The sequence below is a fragment of the Pelophylax lessonae genome (genome assembly GCF_965119305.1).
Source record: "Pelophylax lessonae genome assembly, chromosome: 2".
Classification (NCBI taxonomy): domain Eukaryota; kingdom Metazoa; phylum Chordata; class Amphibia; order Anura; family Ranidae; genus Pelophylax; species Pelophylax lessonae.
In genome coordinates this window covers 86943081-86965698 of record NC_138769.1, presented here as the reverse complement: position 1 = coordinate 86965698, position 22618 = coordinate 86943081, and the positions used below count along the sequence as shown (strand labels likewise).

The 22618-nt window shown below is 43.7% G+C and overlaps 1 protein-coding gene across 4 annotated transcripts in view; it reads left to right on the top strand.

Annotated features, from left to right (window-relative positions):
- The window catches only part of APP (amyloid beta precursor protein), a 413913-nt gene that overhangs the window by 340006 nt on the left and 51289 nt on the right, over positions 1 to 22618 (top strand). For all 4 annotated transcript variants that reach the window (XM_082247698.1, XM_082247697.1, XM_082247700.1 and 1 more), the window contains 3 exons: positions 1182 to 1315; positions 5615 to 5689; positions 16909 to 17067. In XM_082247698.1, the coding sequence (XP_082103824.1) occupies positions 1182 to 1315; positions 5615 to 5689; positions 16909 to 17067 (368 nt within the window). The remainder of the gene's footprint in view (positions 1 to 1181; positions 1316 to 5614; positions 5690 to 16908; positions 17068 to 22618) is intronic.

Sequence of the window (22618 nt, the reverse complement as noted above, 5' to 3'; positions counted from 1 at the left end):
TAAGCACAGAGACTTCTGCCCCCACATCCATAGCTTACCTCTTAACCCTTCTCTCAACGATTATCTCTGCAGCCACCTCTTAGCCCTTCCCCACAACAGCTAAACTCTCCATCTCTCCATGCAGCTGCATCAACTCTGACCCCTGCTCCCCCACTGCCCTCACCTGTGTACAAACAGCCCCCTCGTCCCATCTGCTCACCTCCCAGTCTCAGCCCTACACACAGTCAATTTTTTGCTCTGCCTCTCCTCCACTCAACAGCAGCAGTGAGATCATCCAGCAGGGGGCATCAGCATCCGAGCCGATAGGCTGTTTCTCAGCCAGCATAGGATGCCCTGTCTACGTTAATCTGGCCCTGAATCCAGGGACAAAACTGGGGGCAGACTTGGTACGGGGAAAGTTTCCTCAGTCCAGGGACTGTATCCCAGAGACCAGGGACGTCTGGTCACCCTAGGTTAGAGCCTTTTTCAGGCTTGTTTGCTTTCTGTGTCTCCATGGAGAAGAACTTTCCATGCTTACTGTGTTGGTGCAGTGTTGATGTTAGTGGTACTCCCCTCACTTCCTGTTTCAGAAAACTCAGTCACAAGGCTTAGAAGTGATGGAGAAATTAGACCACAGTGGAAACCTGACTTTTGTTCCAGCTATTTTGGTTAACCATGTGAATAATATGGGACCATTGTAAACCGCACCACTATTAAGTTTTGCTCCAACCCATGTCATTGCTCTTAGCTTGGTCTGCATATAACTGGAGAACAAGACAAGTAATGAGCAATTGAAAAATTGAAGTTTTATACTAAATACTGGCAGGTATCAAAATATATTCATTTATATTAAAAAAATATCTGTTAATTGAGGCCTAGTGTAATGATTGGCTCCTAACTCTGTCAGCAGAAGCTCCTGTGCAGCTACTGTGAGGAGCCATTGTTCATCTTCAGGGTTTGGTGATTCCCAAGACGCATCTTTGTGTGTTAAGCTGGCCTGGTGCATCCTGCACAAGCGCTAGTACTGGTCCTGAGCTGGTGGCTAATGGTTGCACCAAATAGACGTTACCTTCTGTCCGATTATTTTCATTCTCATCTAACACCATGGCTGCATGTTCTAAATACCAATAAATGTTTAATTCGGTAAGATATAACAATTTAGTATTTTGGTATGTGATTTTTGCCATGTTTTTTTCCTCTAGTTCCTACCACCGCTGCAAGCACCCCAGATGCTGTGGACAAGTACTTAGAAATTCCCAATGATGAAAATGAACACGACCGATTCCAGAAGGCCAAGGAGAGGCTTGAAGGAAAACACAGAGAGAGGATGTCTGAGGTAATTTGCTGCACAACTAAAAATAAGAAACCTGCTGCTTAGCTGGACAGTGGACTCAATGGTTCCCAGTCAGCACCACAATCATTTCCTCATAGAGTCACAGGGGAATAATGCTGAATTTAGATATTCAATGGTGAGCATAGGAACTGCCAGTGCAGCCCAAGCCCTGATGTGTCTATATGGGAGGACAACAAATATTCAGGAAAAATCTGAATTTTCTCATATCTTGCCTTGTTCTTTTTGTGATTTAGGTATTTTAATTATTAGTTGTATGCATGTTTTTGCATTACAGTTGGATTCTTTATTATATTAGTGCAGATTTGCAGATTACCAGGGCAGATTTAATAATACATAAACCAGAAGTCTAACAAAAAAAAAAGGAAATAGCCCTCTGCAAGTTGTTTCTATAATGTGCTAGTAAGATTCTGCTTCATCAGGAGTCATCTTTGTCAAGTCATCTGCATTCTTGTTCCGGTTCAGTAGCCCAGTGGAAAGTATTGAATCCAGAAGATAAGCATGTCAGCCAAGCCGCTAGCAATTTCAGGAGCAGGTCAGCTATGGCAGCCAATGAATTTATTTAACCACTTTAGCTCCAAAAGGTTTATTCCCCCCTCCTGACCAGGCCATTTTTTGTGATATGGCGCTGCATTACATTAACTAACAATTGCGTGGTCATGCGACGCTGTACACAAATAAAATTGATGTCCTTTTTTACCCACAAATAGCGCTTTATTTTGGTGGTATTTTATCACCTGTGCTATTTATATTTTTTGTGCAATAAACCAAAAAAAGGCCAACAATTTTGAAAAAAACAATTAATATTTTTACTTTCTGCTACAAAACATGTCCAATAAAAAATGTAAACGAATTTCTTTATAAATTTAGGCCAGTATGTATTCTGCTACATGTTTTGGTAACAAAAATACCAATAGGGGTATATTGATTGGTTTGCGTAAAAGTTATAGTGTCTACAAACTAGGATATTTTTATGGAATATATATATATATTTTAACTAATGGAGGTGAAGAGCGACTTATAGTGGGACTGCAACATTGCCACTGAGATATCGGACACTAAAATGACCACTTTTTTTGGGAACCAGTGACACTAATACAGTGATCAGTGCTAAAAAATATGCACTCACTGTACTAATGACACTGGCAGGGAAGGGGTTAACATCAGGGGCAATCAAAGGGTTAAATATATCTCTAGGGAGTGCTTTCTAACTGTGTGGGGGGTGCTTGTACTGTGGGAAGACAGTAATCTGTGTTCCTGCTTAGTAGAAACACAAAATCTCTATTTTCCTACTAACAGAATGGTGATCTGCCTTGTTTAAATAGGCAGACTGCCGTCCTGCTGCTTTCGGGAACGATTGGCGGGTCCCAGCATACACCGGGCCTGCCGGACCCGCTGATTGGCTCCCACTGTGTCAAATCGCAGTGGGAACAGGTGGCTGGCAGACCCGGAAAAATGAGGCGACGTACCTGTACGTTATTTTTCGCAGAAGAGCCGTTGCCCCGCAGTATATGTATGTGGGCTGGTCGGCGAGTAATTGATAGGTTTCCTTTAAAGAAGAACGTTCATTTAATTTTTTGTTTGCAGTGTTCTATCCCCCAGGAGACAAAGTTTGTGTATTTTTTACATGTTCCTCCGTGTTTTATAAGCTTAGCGACAGGTTGGACTTTTGTCTAAAACCAGCCGCAGCAAGCAGAATTCCTAGTGAAAAGGGCCTGTCAGCGTCCCGTCCCTATACATTCCTCTTAATGATGATTGTGTTAGTGCTTAAAGCCAAAACAGGCCCCACTTATCAGGCAGCCATCTCCTTGCTAGCCACATTGTAGGACCACCACAGGGGGTTCCCTGTCCGGCCTTGTAGGTAGGCTTACAAAACATGTACCAATGTTCCCTGTCCGGCCTTGTAGATAGGCTTACAAAGCATGTACCAATGTTCCCTGTCCGGCCTTGTAGATAGGCTTACAAAGCATGTAGCACCATGGGACAAAGTAAAACATGGAGGACATAATGTGATAAAAAAATAAATAAATTGAAGTGAGTTGTTCTTTAAGACTAGGTATAGGCCAGTGGTCCCAGCTGGTCACCCTTCTTTGTAACGCTCTTGCAGCAGGAAGACCCTTCGTAATATACACTTCTGTTTCCTTTTCTTCGTCCATCTACGCTTCGGGGGTAAATTACTGTGTGACAAGAAGGCAGCAGCATCCTTCTACATTAATAAAAGTGTTGCAGTGAAAAGGAAGCTGAAGAATGTACAGGAATTTATCACCACTTTCAGTATCTGCAGTGCGTCCTCTGGAGAGCGGGGACCGCAGACCTTACGCTGTCTTATGATTTAAAGGCTTCCCCAGCCCTTTTATTATGCTTGTTTGTTGTGACCTCTGATGAATTCTGATTACTGTACGAGGACAAATAGACTCAGAAAAGGGCTGTCACAGCAATCCTCTTCGCCCATGATCAGTAGAGGGGGAGGATTTTTTTCGCTGTTTGGCTTATTGCTACAATGCCTGCTCATGCTGTGTAATGGGAAATGGCACTTTCGTACCTGGGAATGTAGTAAAAGATGAATGACTAAGCTGGAACGCTGCAGGTTATTGTTTCCAGGTAATAATACGGAGGCAGAAGAAAAAATTGAACTACTCAATGACCATGAACCTTAGAAACAAAAACTAAAAGAAATAAAATAGACATAATGCTTTGAGCAGCCATTCAGGGGTTTTTATTCTCAAACCTGCCCTAGAAAATGAGAGCTGAAAGCTGATCAGCTGCTCTAGCAATCAGCACTTAACAGTTTTTTGTATTCATAAGTCCAGAAAAGAGCATAATTCACTGGCTCCTGTCTAAATAGGCCCCAGTATGTATATGTAGGAATGTGAGTTGGGGGCCCTAGATTATAAGATCCTTTAGGGCAGGGACTAGTGTGAATGTAGATTTCTAGATTGTAAGCTCTAACGAGCAGGGCCCTCTGATTCCTCCTGTTTTGAATTGTACTGTAACTGTATTGTCTTCCCCCACACTGTAAAGCGCTGCGCAAACTTTTGGCGCTATATAAATCCTGTATAATAATAATAATGTACAATATATACAGTATATGTAAGGTGCTGTGTTCATTTCTAGATAAGTACCTGTAATAAATAATTAGAACCATAACAAATCATTCATATTTATAAAGCTCAATAGCTCAAGCTAAATTTTTTACACGCAACTGAATGATCTAGCGCAATGTTTCTCAACTCCAGTCCTCAAATACCCACAACAGGTCATGTTTTCAGGCTTTCAATTATTTTGCACAGATGATTTGTTCAGTTTCACGGCCTTTGTAATTACCACAGCCGTCTTATCTGAGGGAAATCCTGAAAACATGACCTTTTGGGGGTCCTTGATAACGAGTTGAGAAACTGATCTAGTGGAGTGAACTCATCCTCTCTCCTCTGCTGCTCTATTTATACAGGACAGTGTGGAGTTTCAATCAAAGGGAGACAGTCTGAAAGCAAATCGCTTTTGCTATGGTCTCTCTATTTGAAAAACTTTAAAGCAAAGGTAAAGTTATTTTGTGATAAAACACATACAGAGGCTGTACCGTCAGAAAGTGTAACTGTCAGTCTCTTCTGTCATAAATGGTTCTCCCCACCTGTAAACCTTTTTTCTTTCGGAGTGCATGCACAGCTCAGTGTACAGTTTTCGTGAAATTCCGTGCATATGCTCGGGAGTTGCATCAAGATGGCTCAGGATTCTGAACCCAGGTGGAGGACAGTGTGGGCATCTTGTTGATCAAGGGGTCCACTTTGCCAGGCAAGTGTGCCATAGTGTGCAAATATGTTGTGCATATTTGTACATTAGGGCAAAAATCCCCTGGTGCCTTTTTTCTTTCTTCTAGCATTTTACATACGCTATAATCTTAAGAAACACCAGTGCAGTGTCGTGGGTGCACCCTGCATGACATTTTTATTTGTAATGTAAAGATTTTAAATGAACAATGAACATACAAGTTATACATCCATTTACAATGCAATAATGAAAAAAAGTCAATTTAGAAAAAAAACCTTTTTGCCTCTCAGCAGCCAATGAGAATGCCCCTTTATTGCATAACTGGGATTTTTCCTGTGCAGTTTTGAAGCTCATTGATTACTAGGGCAATGCATGGACAGTTCTTGTTTCAGAGACTTTGATCAGTGATTTCTATTCATAAGGTAGAATCCTATGCAAGACCCTTAGCAGACAATCAGCCATTATTTTTACCATGGCTTTGTGATATATCTTCTTCTGAACATCATTTTGTTTCTGCAGGTGATGAAGGAATGGGAGGAGGCCGAACGCCAAGCAAAGAACCTTCCAAAGGCTGACAAGAAGGCCGTGATCGAGGTAATGAAGTGGTTTACATGAAATGACTAGACTCACGAAACATGAAAGGACAGAGATTAAAGGCTAGTCTCTGCCTTGCAGAATATTTTAACTATAATCACTCATAGGTCGTATATGGAGTTACAATGGTTCTGTGGAAAGACTTGGTAATGTAGAAAAGAAAAATGAATAGGAATGGCACAGTGGATTAATTCGGTGTCATAGCTGCTTTTAAATGTGTTCATTTTGTATTATACCTTGACTTTTCTCTTAAACTACCAGATTCCTCAACACAGTGCTCAGTTAAGCTGGTCATAGATATTAAATAGATTGGTTGGGGCGTTTAGCCTTGACCCACCCACCTTTCTACGTGTGCTTAGCCCTATGGAGAGAGTTTCCAGCAGCATTCCGCTAATTACCATTTTAGTTATTGATTTTTTTAACCACTTGACCTCCAGAAGGTTTTACCCCCTTCAAGACCAGGTCATTTTTTTGCTATTTAGCACTGCGCTAAATTAACTGGTGGTTGCCACACTGTACACAAATTACATTTATATAATTTTTTTACACAAATAGCACATTATTTTGGTGGTATTTGATCACCACTAAGTTTTTTTTTTTTTTTTTTTTTGTTTTTTAATAATAATAATAATCCTTTCTGTTATGAAACATATCCAATAAAAAAATCAAATTGCTTCATGAATTTAGGTCAAAATGTATTCTGCCAAATCTTAGGTAAAAAAAAAAAAATCACAATTAGTGTAAATTGGTTTGTGTGAAAGTTATAGCCTCTACAAACTAATGATATGTATACTGGCATTTACGCAGCTTTAGATGCTATACTTTTATGGGTGGTGATCTGCGACTTATAGTGGGACTTTGATAGTGTGGTAGAGAATCTGGCGTTAACAGACACTGGGTGGAGGGACACTAACTGACACTGACTTTGCTGGTGGCACTAATACAGTAAACAGTGATAATTCTGTACTAATAACACTAGCTGAAAATGGAGTTAACATTAAGGGTAATTTAAATTGTTAAAGCAGTGGTCTCCAAACTGCAGCCCAGTGGCCAGATGTGGCCCTTTGCTTGTTTTTAACTGGCCATTGGGGCACTATTTCACCAACTGACACCAGTGATGGGGCACCATTCCCCCCTACTGACACCATCAATGGGGCACTATTCTTTCCATTGATACCAAGAATGGGGCACTATTTCCCCCATTAAAATCAGTGATGGGGCACCGATGCTGGGGTATTTTCTACTCCCGCTGGGCACAGTCTGGCCCTCCTAAAGCCAGCAGGACAGTAAACTGGCCCTTTACTTAGAAAGTTGGGAGACCCCTGAAAGCACAAGTTCACCTTTTGTTTCTGGGTCAAGAAGTAAAGGGAAATCCCTCCAGCAGTCTGTTTGGCAGGGTAGGAAACCCAATACCTTCTATCTTGGGGACAGGGGTTCAGAGGAACAGAAAGTAATCGGATATCTTTTTTAGTGTGGAGTACAGAGGCCAGCAAGGCGTAGAAAGGAGAAAATCTCTGTGTGGTTTTTATTCCTGTGTTTGCGCTACTTTATAAACTAAAATTTAATAAAGCGTCTCTGTAAATCCTAAAGCTGTATATTTTTATATAAACGTATAACTTTTTGGGGGATTTCAGCAAATTGGTGGATCCTGCCAGTTGAAAACTGACCACATTAAACACGGAAGAGGATCCGTGCTAGCGTGGTCTGTTTGCGTTCATTTTACTCCCTTTCGGAGGTACAGGCATGCTATGCCAGCTCATGGGTTGTCTGAATTTCCATAGTCTGCTTGGAGCCTTGCACCCACTCATCCCTCCTCTCTTGATTGGCAGCAGTTTCTAGCCCCAGCCTCACTGTCAAACTGCAGCATCTTTGAGTCATTACATCTTCATCAGTCCTAGGTAGTCACCCCCACCAGCTGCTCCATGATGTGCTCCAGAGGTAGAAGTGATCACATCTCTAAAATCCAAAAGAGAAAAAACAAATTGTTTTCCAATAGTGTATTTATAAATGATATACTTTGACAGGACTTTGTATGTATGTTTAGAATAATGGCTTCACAGCTACTTAAATTTGAACTAAACACGCCTATCCTTTACAGACAAGGAAGCTGCTATCTATGTCTCTGATCTGCAGTTACCATGGTGTTGAGCATGTGCTCAGTTTAATGCGATTAGCCATTTGACGGCCTGACAGTTCAGTTGAGACTATAAAGCTGCAGTGACAGTTATCATTCATGGCATGCCTTGCATGTAACTGTTTGGGAAACTGTTAAATTGATGGGTTTAGTTCCACACTAAGGCCCCTTTCACACAGGCAGACCATTCAGATCCGCCTGTCCATTTTTTTGGTGGATCTGAACTCATGCCCCATGTATCTCTATGGGGCATCGGATGTCAGCGGAGACATGTCCACTGACATCCGATCTGTCAAATCTGGACGGATGGAAACCCTATTTTCCATCCGTCCAGCTGATTGGATCGATTGGGATTGGATGAGAACGGACAGATGGTCTGTTCTCATCCGATTCCCCCATAGAGAACAGCGGGGACGTGACAGCACACAGCGCGGAGGCAGAGCTGCCATCCGCCGACGAACTCCCCTGTGTGAAAGGGGCCTAAAGCAGAACTAAACTTGCCTCTCCTTCAATAGTCCAGTGTCTCATGTCAGTGCCAGCATCACCTACCCCAGGTTCTTCCGTGATCTAGGCTGCAGCCATCATTATTGGTCCGCACTGGATGATGTCACTCCTGAACATGTGCAGGAGTGCAGTCACCTGTCACACAGGCACTGTTCCAGAATGTAAACTGAGTTACATTTCTGCAGGTAGGTGCACATTTCAAAGCAGACTTGAGCCGGCAGGTAGGTTTTTTTGTTGCAGAAGAAATATTGCATGTCTCTTGTGCATAAAGAGCCCCCCTGCTTGCAGTTTTCAAAAGCGTGACTTTAGTTCGGCTTTAAGTTTAGCATCTGGTTAATGCAGAAATGCTTCCTGGGGTAACCCCTAACCTGATCCTACCTGCCAGTCATGCACAGTGCAGCTCAAATTGGGATAAGGGGCGATATTTTTCTGTTAATATAAATTACATCTAAAGCACCTCAGGAACAGAGAACACGGCGGATACAAAATTAAACAAGGAATTAAAATTAGCAACACCCTGGGGGTAAAATAAGGTGAACAGCTAAATATAACACAGGAGTGCGCAGAAACACAATTTTATTTAATGGTGACAAGGTTTCACTTAGCGATGTTGCTCCCATCAACCTCTTTAATGACGCACAGCAACATCAGACTCTCCACAGTGTCAGCCAGCACCCCCGGCTGCTAAATGGGACAGATACATATTAGGCTGATTGATTGCAGTTTTTTGGATCACTTAAAAAGCATCTTCATTAAAGCTGTAACCAGGCCACCCTTCTGATATGTTACTAGTAGCCCTGTTTCCATAGTTACTGACAAGGTGTCCATGCAGGGTTAATAGGCAGTTGTACTCTTCTGCTTCGCTTCATCTGTTTTAATGGGCAGCAGTCATTTATAGAAGACAGTAATGATAAATGGCACACAAATGTCTGCTAAAGTTATTTAATTTCCCAATTATTAGTGCAACCTAAGAGTGCAATGGTGATTGTCCTCTTGGTTTGTACTAATAATTGGTGAGTTTAAATTACTTTAGAAGGTTTTTGTTAACTTTTTAAAGTAAGCTTGCCAGCTTGTTATAAAGCTATCTAAGATCAACATCTCCACAATATATTCTGAAGAAAATCTCAAATGATTTATGTATGTTGATTAAATCTGCAGTAGAGGAATAACACACACAGGCTGCATACAGCAAGTTAGTGGGACAATATTGAAGCACATAAATGCAGTATAAATATACAAGACAAGCCAACAAAGTAATCAGATTTGATTTTTTTTTCTTTTACTTATGCATTTTATACCCAGACCAGTAATCAATGGTATTGTTCCTAACAAAAGACACAACAGAGACAGAATGTAACTCAAGAGATGAATTCTGCACTCCAATTTCCAGTTACATCCAACTTTATTGAAAACCGTAGATCCCACACACACTTCTGCTTGTCTCTATGGGTTGTGCTGTGTTCAATAAAGTTAAATCTAACTGGGAGTGCAGCATTCATCTCTTGAATCACATGTTTAAAGGGGGAAGGTATCCCTCGGGAAACCAGCATCCAAGGTGGAGAAGCTGTGGAAGCTTGGGTGGGGTATGCAGCTTTTGCAGGGAAATGATGTACAATGTTTGTATGAACATTGGTCAAGACCGAAAGGAGGGTAATGTTGAATATAAAGCAGTCATATAATGATAATGTAGCATGCAAAGGTTTTGCAACCAGGATATTGCAAAATGTCCTAGTTAAAGGTCCAGAGAGGAGACTGTATTCTAAAGGGAACAGATGTATCATCTAAAAAAAAAACGTATTTCTCGTTTGTTCGTGGACGGACACTGCGCTCCATAAATCATAACTAGTGGGTTATATTGCCTCCTCCAGGAGTAGCACAAGGCAGAACAAAAAACACCTCGCTACGCCCATGGGCCATCCTCAGCTGGTATATAACCCCCCCTTTCTGCTCTAGGTAATCAGTTTTAATCTGTGTAGACAAGAATAAGGACCTAGGCTCCCGGCTGGGATCTCTGGTCCTAGCAATTATGTCCTTCCTTACATCTTTTTTGTTTTTCTCATGGAGATCTACAATGAACTGCCGGGTGGGGTGACGGGCTGGATAATCTAGATCCAGTGGTATCCCAGCCCGCGACTGCAGCTACACACTTAGTCGCTGCAACATAGCCTCACACACAGAGGCTGGCCCGCGAGTTAAACATCTCTCGGGGTCACATACGATTGGGCTGGGGTCTGAGGCAGCAGTCCCTTGGCTAACAGCTCCCCTACTTCGGTGGCGAGGAGTTCTGTCAGGAGCGTTACCTGCACCATGGAAGGGTAAGTACAGTCCCCCCTCTCCCCTTTTGGTGGTTTTGTTAGGGGTGGACACGGGTAACCTACAGGTAGTCTGGTGGGGGTCCCAGGGCAGACAATGCAGCAGAGACCCCTAGGGTCTCCCCCCCCCATCCCCACTCTGTAAGGGTCCTGGGATAGTGTGTGTCCTGCCCTGATAGTCTGGAGGGGTCCCAGTGTTGGAGACCCCTAGGTGCATGCCCTGCTGTTTGCAGTGTGGGTATAGTGCAGGGGGGTCCCAGTGCATAGTGCACAGCAGAGTCTCCCCCCAAATGTCTGTCTTACCTTCAGGGGGGTCCCCTTGCAGAGGGTGCAGGAAAGATTTTGGCAGCATGCTTCAGTGTTTGTAGCTGATGGTGGCCATTTTCCCTTTGTCTGGCTGTTCTCTGGTTGGCGGCCATGTTTGTGTACCCGGATGATGTCACAGGGGCTATTTTTCCCTTAGTCTGGGAGATTTCGGAAAACATCTGAAGCCTCGTGGGGATGCTGAAGCGCCTCCTCTTCCTCCTTAGTTTCCTCTTCCTGTGCCCAGGACATATGAACAGGGATAGCGTCCATGATGATGCTGGGTTTGAATTCTCGGTGCTCCTCTGGTTGGTCCCTGTTATCTCTCTCTCTGCTGATAGGTACCCTGAGCCTTGAGGGGATCCTTTAGTGGTGCCAAAAGATTGTTTTTGTACTGCAAGGTCTTCCTTTCCTTATGGATCCTCAGGATCACATCTCTCCCACTGACCCCCTCATGGAGGTGGCAGGTCCCTCAAAACCCCTGCTTCACATTGTTGCGCTGACGGTGGTCCTGCAGTCCTTAGTGTCCCGAGTGAAAGTGGCGTATGGGAAAAGGCCCAGGAGGAATCATTCCCTGCCTTCCCCTGCTCATGCTGTCTCATCTGATTCGGAGCCTGATGCCGCCATGAATGCGGCCCATCCCAGGGATTTAATATCACACCCCCTGATCCATCTGATAGTGGGGATGATTCCTCCATGGTCTCAGCAGCGAATTAAAAAGTGCTGGTAGACGCACTTATCACTGCATTGAATGAGACTTTAAAAATGGTGGATGCGGCTTATGTAGCCACGGACATGGCTGTGTCATTTGGTACACACATATCGCCTCGTACTCCAAAGGTGTTTGCTTATGTGCCTTATTTTGACAGGTTTTCCTGTAAGGAATGGGAACAATCAAAACTATGCTTTGTGGTCCCCAAACGTTTTGCTGTACATTACCCTTTTGAGTAGTCACTTTTAAAAAAGTGGGCTAGTCCACCAGTAGTGGACCTGCCTGTTTCCAGGTTAAATAAAGCAACCATTATCCAAGTAGATGAATCCCTGTCCTTTAAGGACCTGGCTGACAAGAAAGCGGAGGCTGTGGTATGCAGCATGTTTACTATGGCTGGTTGGGCATTGCGGCCAGTCCTAGCCTCAGCCCTGGTGTCTCAGACCCTAACTGAATGGGCCAAGCTTTTGCGCCAGGGCTTGGGGGGGGGGGGGGTTGTTGAGCAAGTCCCCGCTGCTTATGTTGATTTAGCAGACTTGTTGCTCCATGAGCTGCAGTTTATTTGTGATGCAGCTTTGGATACAGCTCCTGTGCTGTCCAAACTTTCTGTTCCAGCTGTGGTGATCAGGCGCGTGCTGTGGCTTAGGAATTGGTCCGCAGACCAAGCCTCTAAGAAAGCTCTCATTGATCTGTCCTTTCAAGGTGATCGTTTGTTTGGGGCTACCCTGGATGACCTCATTAAGGGTACCACGGGAGGGAAGAGTACCTTCCTGCCACAGTCAAGGAAAGGGAAGGAGCCTTGCCACAGACGGGGGCCCTCCTTCTCAACCTATAGAAAATGATTTTGTTCTTCTGGGATGGGAAATAAGGGAAATAGATCTTTTAAATTTTCCCCCAAAGGATCCAAGCAACCTTGGGCCGGTAAGCCTAGAGCTAGCTTCCCCTGGACCAGCAGACAAGACTTCTCCAGCATGAATGTCTGCCCTCACCCATTATTGGCTTCTTTGGTGAGCATCAAGGAGATCCGCAAAATTTTTCTTTCAGGGGTACCCAGAAAGGGGGACAAAGCTTGTCCTTTTCAGGTTTTTTAGGTCTTGAGTCTCCTTGTGCGGGTTGAATTCCTGCAAAGGTTCAGGTGATGTCTGAACTACCTAAGGGTCCCCCTATCCCTGTCCAGGGAGTGAATTTACCTAGGTCTGATTTTAATTCTGACCAGGGTGGTCCCTGCTCTGGACAAATTTCAGGAACCACAGGCCGTGATTCATCCGCTGCTGTAAAACAGATTTTTGTGTTTGATTTTGCATACAGGTTCTGAGTCTGGTGCTATCCACCTTCAAGACAGTTCTGTTTGCACAGTCTTACATGAAGCTCCTTTAGCAGGTTCGGCTCCACAAGAGGATACAGAAGTTTATGACGAGGTCACAGGGTTCTCTGACAGACGCCGCAGGCGTCCAAGGGCCATGGCAAGGCTAGTATCATCCTCGGCTAAGGCTTCTTCTGCAGTTTCTGCGAGAAATCAAGAGCGAGGATCTTCTAATCATCCTGGTGGCAGTAAATGTCCCTTGGAGGCTTCCTCTCAGAGAAGACCAGTTGTCCCCAAGGGCTGATCTACCATCCTGCTTTGCTGTTGCTGGTTTTAATGTCTTAACTATTGAAAGCCAGGTACTGAGGGATAGAGGTTTGTCTGGATCAGTGATTCGTACTATGATGAAGGCGAGGAAGTCGTCTTCCAGCAAGATATATCATCGTATGTGGAAAGCGTACATTTCTTGGTGTGAGTCGATTGGCACTCATCCTCGATCCTTTTCTGTGGCTCGGATCTTAACCTTTCTTCAACAGGGCGTTGATCAGAAGTTGGCCTTCAAGGGCCAGGTATCTGCCTTGGCAATGTTTTTTTAGCGCCCGTAGCCACGCACTCTTTGGTTCGTACCTTCATTCAGGAGGTTAGACATGTGGCTCCACCTGCACGGTCTCTTTTGCCGCCGTGGGATTTAAATTTAGGGTTTTTGGTTCTTCAGAAACCTCCATTTGAGAATATTCGGGAGATCATCTTGCCTACAATATCCCAGAAGGTGACATCCTTGGTGGCTATTACCTTGGCACGCAGAGTATCAGAATTGGCGGCATTATCTTGTCGCAGTCCCTATTTAGTGGTCCATAGGTATAAAATGGTTCTTCATTCCTGTCCATCATTCCTGAACAAAGTTATCTTTGACATCCGTTTGAATAAGGAAATGTTTTGCCTTCCTTGTGTCTCAAACCGACTCATCCCAAGAAATTTGCTTTGCATACCTTGGATGTGGTTGGTGCAATTCGGATGTATCTGGCAGCTACTGAGTCCCTTCGGAGGTCAGACTTGCTTTTTGTGGTTACGGACAAACCAAGAAACGGGCTGGCCGCTTCTTCGGCTACCATCTCCAGGTGGATCAGACAGACGGTGACTCAGGCCTATTTTATTAAAGGTCAGGTTTCACCTTTCCCTGTCTCGGCGCATTCTACTCGGGCACTGAGTGCCTCTTGGGCCTTCCGTCAGGCATCAATATCGCAAGTTTGCAAGGCTGCCACTTGGTTGTCGGTGCATACCTTCACAAAATTCTATAATGTAGATACTTTGGCATCTGCGCATGCTTCTTTTGGCCGCAAAGTTTTTCAGGCTGTTCCCTCTTGAGTGGTGTTTTTTCTTTAACTGCTTGCTGCCCCCCCACCGTCAAATGATGGTGGAGTGGTGCGGCTCTCATTCTGGAAGGACGTCATATGACAGCGCCCCAGAATGGCCACTCTTGCACGCCCAGCGTGATGATCGCAGTCGCACAGTGTTCCTAGGACATATCGCGACCCCAATCCTGGTAAAGTGCCAATGACTTTGCTCTTTTCCCATGTGATCGGCTGTGTCCAATCACAGCCGGTCACATGTAAATGACGACATGTCATTTATCTGCGCTCCTCGCCTAATACTGTCAGCTTGTGTAACGAGGAGAGACCATCAGCGGCCCCTCATCAAAGGGAAGTCCAGGACAGGTACTCAGGGCACTGATCATCAGTGCTCTGATTACAGTAAAGAAAAAACAGTGCCCATCAGTGACACCAACCAATGCTCATCAGTGACACCAATCAGTGCCCATTAGTGATGCCAGTCAGTGCTTATCAGTGCCCATCAATGTGGCATTTTAGTGCCACCTCATCAGTGCCCATAAGTGCCACCTCATCAGTACACATCAGTGCAGCCTATCAGTGCCCATCAGTGCCGCCTCATCAGCGCACATCAGTGAAGGAGAAAAACAACTTATTTACAAAATTTCCTGACAGAAATTAAATATCACCAAAAGAAAGCTCTATTTGTGTGGAAAAAAGTGAATGACAATTGCGTGGTCATACAATGCTGACAAATTAAATTTTTATCAAAGTGTGACAGCGCTGAAAGCTAAAAATTGACCTGGGCAGGAAGGGGGTGAAAGTGCCCAGTATTGAAGTGGTTAAACCATTTTTTTTTCAGATGGGGCTCCTGTGTCCTGGTTAGGGGCTCTTATGTTTAGCCTTGGGTTATCCTCCCCATCGCTCATTTTCCTTTTGGCACTGCTTTTGGACGTCCCACTAGTTATGATTTATGGAGCGTTGTATCCGTTGATGAATGAAAGAGAAAATTTAATTTTTTGAGTTCATCAACAGACACAGCATAATAGTTTTTTTTTTTTCTTCCAAAATTTTTTTTAACAAAGAACAAGAAAATTTCCTATTGTACAATATATGCAGAAAGGCAATAAACCATAAAGTCTACCGAAATTTTTATGTAGACAAAAAGAGTCGTAAGGTAGATCACGAGACATAATAATAACTGTTAATGACAGAACCTGCTAGTGGATCAGTTGCATGAGATTAGTATATCTGGAGCCACATTCCTAGAGAAAGGGAAAGGAGTACCTGATAGCATCTCCAGGGAGGGAAGTGGTACCAGCTACCATAGGGCTGAAGCCCCTGTGGTAAGGTCAAGTATAATAAGCCTATCTGCTTCCAATGGGGGTTCATGCAAAATGGAAAAACTAAGCCTAGAAGAAAAAAAAAAAGTATTAAAATTATATATCATAGGAGGAGCTAAGAAGCTAAAAGCAGTCAGAAAAATTTGAATCAGAAAATTTATATTATGGGGCTGATTTGCAAAGAATATTAAAGCAAGAATAGAGCAGTTCAAAGTAACTGGGAAGACTTTTTTTTTTAACTTTAGAAAGATAAAACAATCCTTCCTATAGATGACTGCCCCACTTCTGAGTCATTTTTTACCAGTCTTTATGATCCTGCTCAAAAGAGAGGTTATTTTTTTTTAGAAGAGCGCATTTTCTTTACTTTTTTTTTTCATTCCAGGCAAATCAAACAACTTTTCACCTTTTTGTTCCTTTTTTTTTTTTTTTTAGAACTAAACTGGGATCATAAGGGGGCCAGTAAGATGAAATTTGTTTTAGTTTCCTTATATCAATCAATGGACATAGAACTCTGGATATAAAATTATATATCTCTTCCCTCACCTCAACTGTTGACTTTCAGGCTGCATGCTCATCTGAAGGAGTGCCAGGGTGCTTTTTTATTTGTATAACAATGCAAAAAAGAGGACTTATGCCTCGTACACATGCAACGATTATCGGCCGACCGACCGGCCATCTTTTGTCCAGTGTTGTCGTGTTGGTTGGAATGTGCTCTAGACTGCACACAAATTTTTTCGGCCAACAACAACCAACTTCAGAAGTGATGTCATGTGCTGGTTTACTTTCCGTGTGTTTTTTCTTCTCTGAGCATGCCCAGTCTTGCTCATCTGATTTTTGTCTGCCGAAATCTGTACTGACTGACGAACAATCGGCCGTTCTGTTGACGGCCAACAAAAATTTTATAGCATGCACACCAGATTTTGTTCGGCCGAAAAGTCGCAGTCGGTTGTCGGAAGCATCATACTAACAAGCCGACAATCAGCTGATCGGACGTTGGCTGAAAATTCACGGCCAACAATCGTTGCGTGTGTACGAGGCATTACTTGCTATATACTGCACTTTTTTTGCACATGATTGTATCCACTTACAAGAAGGCTTTTGACGTTAATTAGGCTGTTGGCACATCAAGTAAGTAAATACGTTTCATAAATGTACATGTGCTTTAAATATACCTACAGTAATATACTAATCTATCTGACAATTGATGAATATAGGTAGGCTATACTTTAAGAGCCTACTGGTGTATTGCTCTTTTAAATGTAATTTTATTTGTTGTATTGTAGCGCTTCCAAGAAAAGGTGGAATCCCTGGAACAGGAGGCAGCAAATGAAAGACAGAAGCTGGTTGAGACGCACATGGTTCGTGTGGAGGCCATACTAAATGATCGCCGAAGAATCGCTCTGGAGAATTACATCACTGCATTGCAAGCTGATCCACCAAGGGTATGTGTCATTCCTGGTATACTTACACCAATCAGCCATAACTTTATGACCACCCACTTAAAATTGAGTAGGTCCCCTTTTTGCTGCCAAAACAGCGCTGACCTGTCAAGGTAAGCACACCACTAGATCTCTGAAGGTATGCTGTGGTATTTGGCACCAAGCCATCAGTAGCAGTTCATATAAATCCTCTAATTTGCCATGGATTTGGATTTGTTTTTCCACCACATCCCACTGATGCTTGATTTGATCTTGAAGAAAGTGGAGGCCAAGTCAACACCTTGGACTTTTTGTGTGCCTCAAAACCATTTTGGACCATGTGTGCAGTGCTGCAATCCACTGCCATTAGAGAATACTGTTTTTCAATGAATGGGCTTACTTGGTCAGCAACAATATTTAGATAAGGTGGTACATGTCAGGTAACATCCACATGAACGGCAGTTTCCCAGCAGAACATTGGCCAAAGCATCTCACTGCCTCCACCGGCTTGCTTTCTTCCGATTAGTGCATCATGATGCCATCTCTTTCCCAGATCAGTGACACACATGCACCCAGCCATCCATGTGATGTAAAATAAAATGTGACCAGGTCACCTTCTTCCATTTATAAACCAGTGTATAATAAGTGCAATATTAGATAAAGTGCCAGAATCCTGTATGAAAAAATAGCCTAACTGAGGATAGGAAAAACAAATAGACATATACCATATTCGGTGTTGCACAATCAGTATAAGGGTCCTTTCACACGGGCGATCCGATCAGATCCGCCTGTCAGTTTAATAGGCGGATCTGATCGGATCCTCCATGCAGCTCTATGGGGCAGCGGATGTCAGCGAGACACCTCCGTTGACACCCGCTGCCATCCGTATCCGATCCTGTCCGTGAAATCTGGACGCATGGAAACCCTATTTTTCCATCCGTTCAGGGATCGGATCGGATGAGAGCGGACAGACGGAGCTGTCATCCGCCGGCTCAGCGGGGATCGGCGGATCGATCCCCGCTGAGCAGCACGGATCCGCCTACAGAGGCGGACCGTGTGAAAGAGCCCTAAGGGTCCTTTCACACGGTCAGTTCAGTTTTTTTTATCAGTTCAGTCACTTTTTTTTTTTTTTTTTTAAATAATGGACATGGATGCACTTTTGTAGGTTCAGTTCCGTATGTCCGTTTTTCATCCATCTGTTTGCGGATGAAAAAACAGACATAATGTATGTCTATGGGATTGCAGATGTTAGTGGATGACATCCGCTGACATCCATTTTTGCGTCCGTTCTGTTTTTTAAACGGAAGAAAAATAGGGTTCTCTTCCGTCTCAAAAAACGGAACTGAACGGAATGGACGCAAAACGGATGTCAGTGGATGGTCATCCGCTAACGTCCGCAATCCCATAGACCTGCATTATGCCTGTTTTTCATCCGCAAACGGATAGGAGTAAAAACGGACATACGGGAACGCCCATGTGAAAGGACCCTAAGTGTAAAAACATATTGAAAAACATTAAAATTAACTATGATAAAGTCCCAATATGAACAATTCACCGCTGTGTGATTCAAGTGACAGCTCAAATTAGAAAATCCGAAAATAATGTGATCCAGTGAATTTGGTGACCACCACCTCTGGTTAAATTGCCTACTCACCTCCAAATGATGACCCCACTACAAAGTCACATCCACCATAAAGATTGTCCCACAGGATGCCACTGGGGGTACTCCTCTGCAGGCTTTGTTCACCTTCTCTTATTAACCCCTTCCGTACCGCGTCATGTAAAATGACGTCGGCACAAATCCTTTCTCGATCCGGGCCGACGTCATATGACGGCGCCCGGATCTCCCCGCTACTGCGCGCCCCCGGGGGCGCGCAGCGCGGCGATCGGGGGTGAGGCTCGTCCCTCGGACTGAGCCCAACATTGATCAAGGTAAACAGCCAATGAAATTGGCTGTTTACCACGTGATCGGCTGTGTCAATCACAGCCGATCACATGAGCGGCTCCAGCGCGAGCCGCTCGTTCCTTCCTTAATGCGCGCCCCCGGGGGCGCGCAGCGCGGCGATCGGGGACGAGGCTCGTCCCTCGGACAGAGCCCATCCCCGATCTAGGTAAAGAGCCAATGAAATTGGCTCTTTACCACGTGACCGGCTGTGTCCAATCACAGCCGGTCACAAATGTCATCAGAGAACACGGTAACTAGCTGTCACCATGTTCTCTTCCTCACACACTGATCCTGTGTGAGGAGGAGATTGTGGTAACAGCTAGTTACCAATCATAGTGCACCCCAACCACACTGATTGCCCCCCCCCCCCAATAAAGAGCACCTGTCACTAGCCCATCAAAGTACCCGAGTACCTGTCACCAGCCCATCAGGTACTCAGATGACAGGTACTCGGGTACTCTGATGGGCTGATGACAGGTACTCTGATGGGCTGGTGACAGGTACTCGGGTACTCTGATGACAGGTACTCGGGTACTCTGATGACAGGTACTCTGATGGGCTGGTGACAGGTACTCGGGTACTCTGATGACGGGTACTCGGGTACTCTGATGATGGGTACTCGGGTACTCTGATGACAGGTACTCGGGTACTCTGGTGACAGGTACTCTGATGGGCTGGTGACAGGTACTCGGGTACTCTGATGACAGGTACTCGGGTACTCTGATGACGGGTACTCGGGTACTCTGATGACGGGTACTCGGGTACTCTGATGACAGGTACTCGGGTACTCTGATGACAGGTACTCGGGTACTCTGATGACAGGTACTCGGGTACTCTGATGACAGGTACTCGGGTACTCTGATGACAGGTACTCTGGTACTTTGAGTACCCGTCATCGGAGTACCCGAGTACCTGTCACCTACCCAACAGAGTACCCGAGTACCTTCCACCTGCTCATCAGAGTACCTGACACCTGAAGTACCCGAGTACTTGCCACCTGCTCATCATTACCCATCACTACTCATCAGTACTCATCAGTACCCATCAGTACCTATCACCTATTAGTATCAGTACTGATCATCCGTACCCATCATCAGTACAGTATCAGTATCACCTATCAGTACTACTCATCAGTACCTATCACCTGCCTGTCACCTGCCCATAAGAGTACCCGAGTACCTGTCACCTGCCTATCGGAGTACTCGAGTACCTGCCACTTGCTCATCAGTACCAGAGTACCTGTCACCTGCCCAGCAAAGTACCCGAGTACCTGTCACCTGCCCAGCAAAGTACCCGAGTACCTGTCACCCTTCATACAGCCACCATGTCTAAGTCCAAAAAGGTTAACATACGTCGTCCGTTTAAACCTAAATACCGGTGTTATGGCAGCAGATAGCTGCCATAACCCTGGTATTTTTTTAAACGGTGGACGGTTGGCTTTCCGATAAGGGTGGTCCCAGCGGCAGATTCGCCGCGGGATCACCCTTCCGGGGTGGCGGAAGAGGTGCCCCCCCCCCCCCCCTCCCGCTGCATTCTGGTCCTTTTCCCCGCTTACCGGACCCGCCGGCAGCGGGGAAAACGATCCGGTCCCAGATCCTCACAGACAGGATGTCGAGTGAGGGCAAGCTTGCCCTTACTCGACTCTATGGTCTTGGAGGACCGGAGCTACGGCAAACGTCGTTGCCTAGCAACCAGTTTAAAGGTCCCTTTTTTTTTTTTCATTTTATTTAATTTTTTTAAATTTTTTTTTTTTATTTTTTCTATCTTTTAGTGTACTTGTGAGATCTGAGGACTTTTTGACCCCAGATCTCACAAAAAAGAGGTCCTGTCGTGCCTTTTTCTATTACAAGTAATGTTTACATTTCTTGCAATAGAAATAAAAATGATCAATTTTTTTTTTTTAAAAAAACAGTGTAAAAATAAAAAATAATAAATAAAATAAATAGTAAAAAAAAAAAAAAAAAAAAAAAAATTAAAGCGCCGTGTCCCCGCGAGCTCGCGCGCAGAAGCGAACGCATACGGAAACCTGGCCCACATATGTAAACAGTGTTCAAACTACACATGTGAGGTATCGCCGCGATCGTTAGAGCAAGAGCAATAATTTGAGCCATAGACCTCCTCTGTAACTCTAAGATAGCAACCTGTAGAAATTTTTAAAATGTCGCCTATGGGGATTTTTAAGTATCAAAATTTGTCACCATTCTGTGAGCGTGCGCAATTTTGAAGCATGACATGTTGGGTATCTATTTACTCGGTGTAACATTATCTTTCACATTATGGAAAACAATTGGGCTAACTTTACTGGTTTCTTATTTTTTAATTAAAAAAAGTGATTTTTTTCCCAAAAAATTGCGTTTGGAAGACCGCTGCGCAAATACGGTGTGATAAAAAATATTGCAATAATCTCCATTTTATTCTCTAGGGTCTCTGCTAAAAAAAAATATATAATGTTTTGGGGTTCTAAGTAGTTTTCTAGCAAAAACAACTGATTTTAGCTTGTAAACACCAAATGTCAAAAATAGGCCTAGGCAAGTGGCTAGGATGCATGATGATGCTCCTTGGATGTTTAGGCCCCTCAATATGGCTAGGCTGTGAAAAAGTCTCACACATGTGGTATTGCCATACTCAGGAGGAGTGGCAGAATGTATTTTGGGGTGTCATTTTTGCGATGTACATGCTATGTGTTAGGAATATCCTATAAATTGACAACTTTGTGTAAAAAAAAAAGTTTTTATTTTTTTCCCACATTTTCCAAAAACTTGTGGAAAAAAATGACATGTTCAAAGGACCCATAATGCCTCATAGAATATACGTTGGAGTGTTTGCTTTCCAAAATGGGGTAATTTTGTGGACTTTTCCATTGTATTGTTGCTCTAGGGCCTTGAAAAGTGTGATAGGTAGTAAGAAAGTTTTATGTGTATTTATGCTCCTAAAACGCCTTATGGTGCTACTTGGACGTGGAGTCTCTTTTTGTGGCGAGGCTGTGTAAAAGTCTCACACATGTGGTATCACCATACTCAGAAGGAGTAGCAGAATGAATTTTGGGGTGTCATTTTTGCTGTGTACATGCTATGTGTTAGAAATAGCTTATAAATTGACAACGTTTTGGGAAAAAAAAAGAAAAAAAATGTTTTCTTCATTTTCCCAAGAATTGTGGGAAAAAACTATAACTTCAAAAAACTCACCATGCCTCTTACTAAATACCTTGGACTGTCTACTTTACAAAAAGGGGTCATTTGGGGGGTATTTGTACTGTCCTGACATTTCAGGGCCTCAAGAAAGGAGATAGGCCATCAGTACATCTGGTGTGATCAATTTTCAGTAATTGGTACCATAGCTTCTAGACTCAATAACTTTCACACAGACTAAATAATATACACTAATTTGGGTTAATTTTACCAGAGATATGTAGCAGTATAAATTTTGGCCCAAATGTATGAAGAAAAATTAATTTTTTGCAAAATTTTATAATAGAAACTAAAAAAAAGTGTTTTTTTTGCAAAATTTTTGCTCTTTTTTTGCTTATATCACGAAAAAAAAAAACCCCAGTTGTGATCAAATACCACCAAAAGAAAGCTCTATTTGTGTGAAAAAAATGATAAAAATTTTGTTTGGCTACAGTGTAGCATG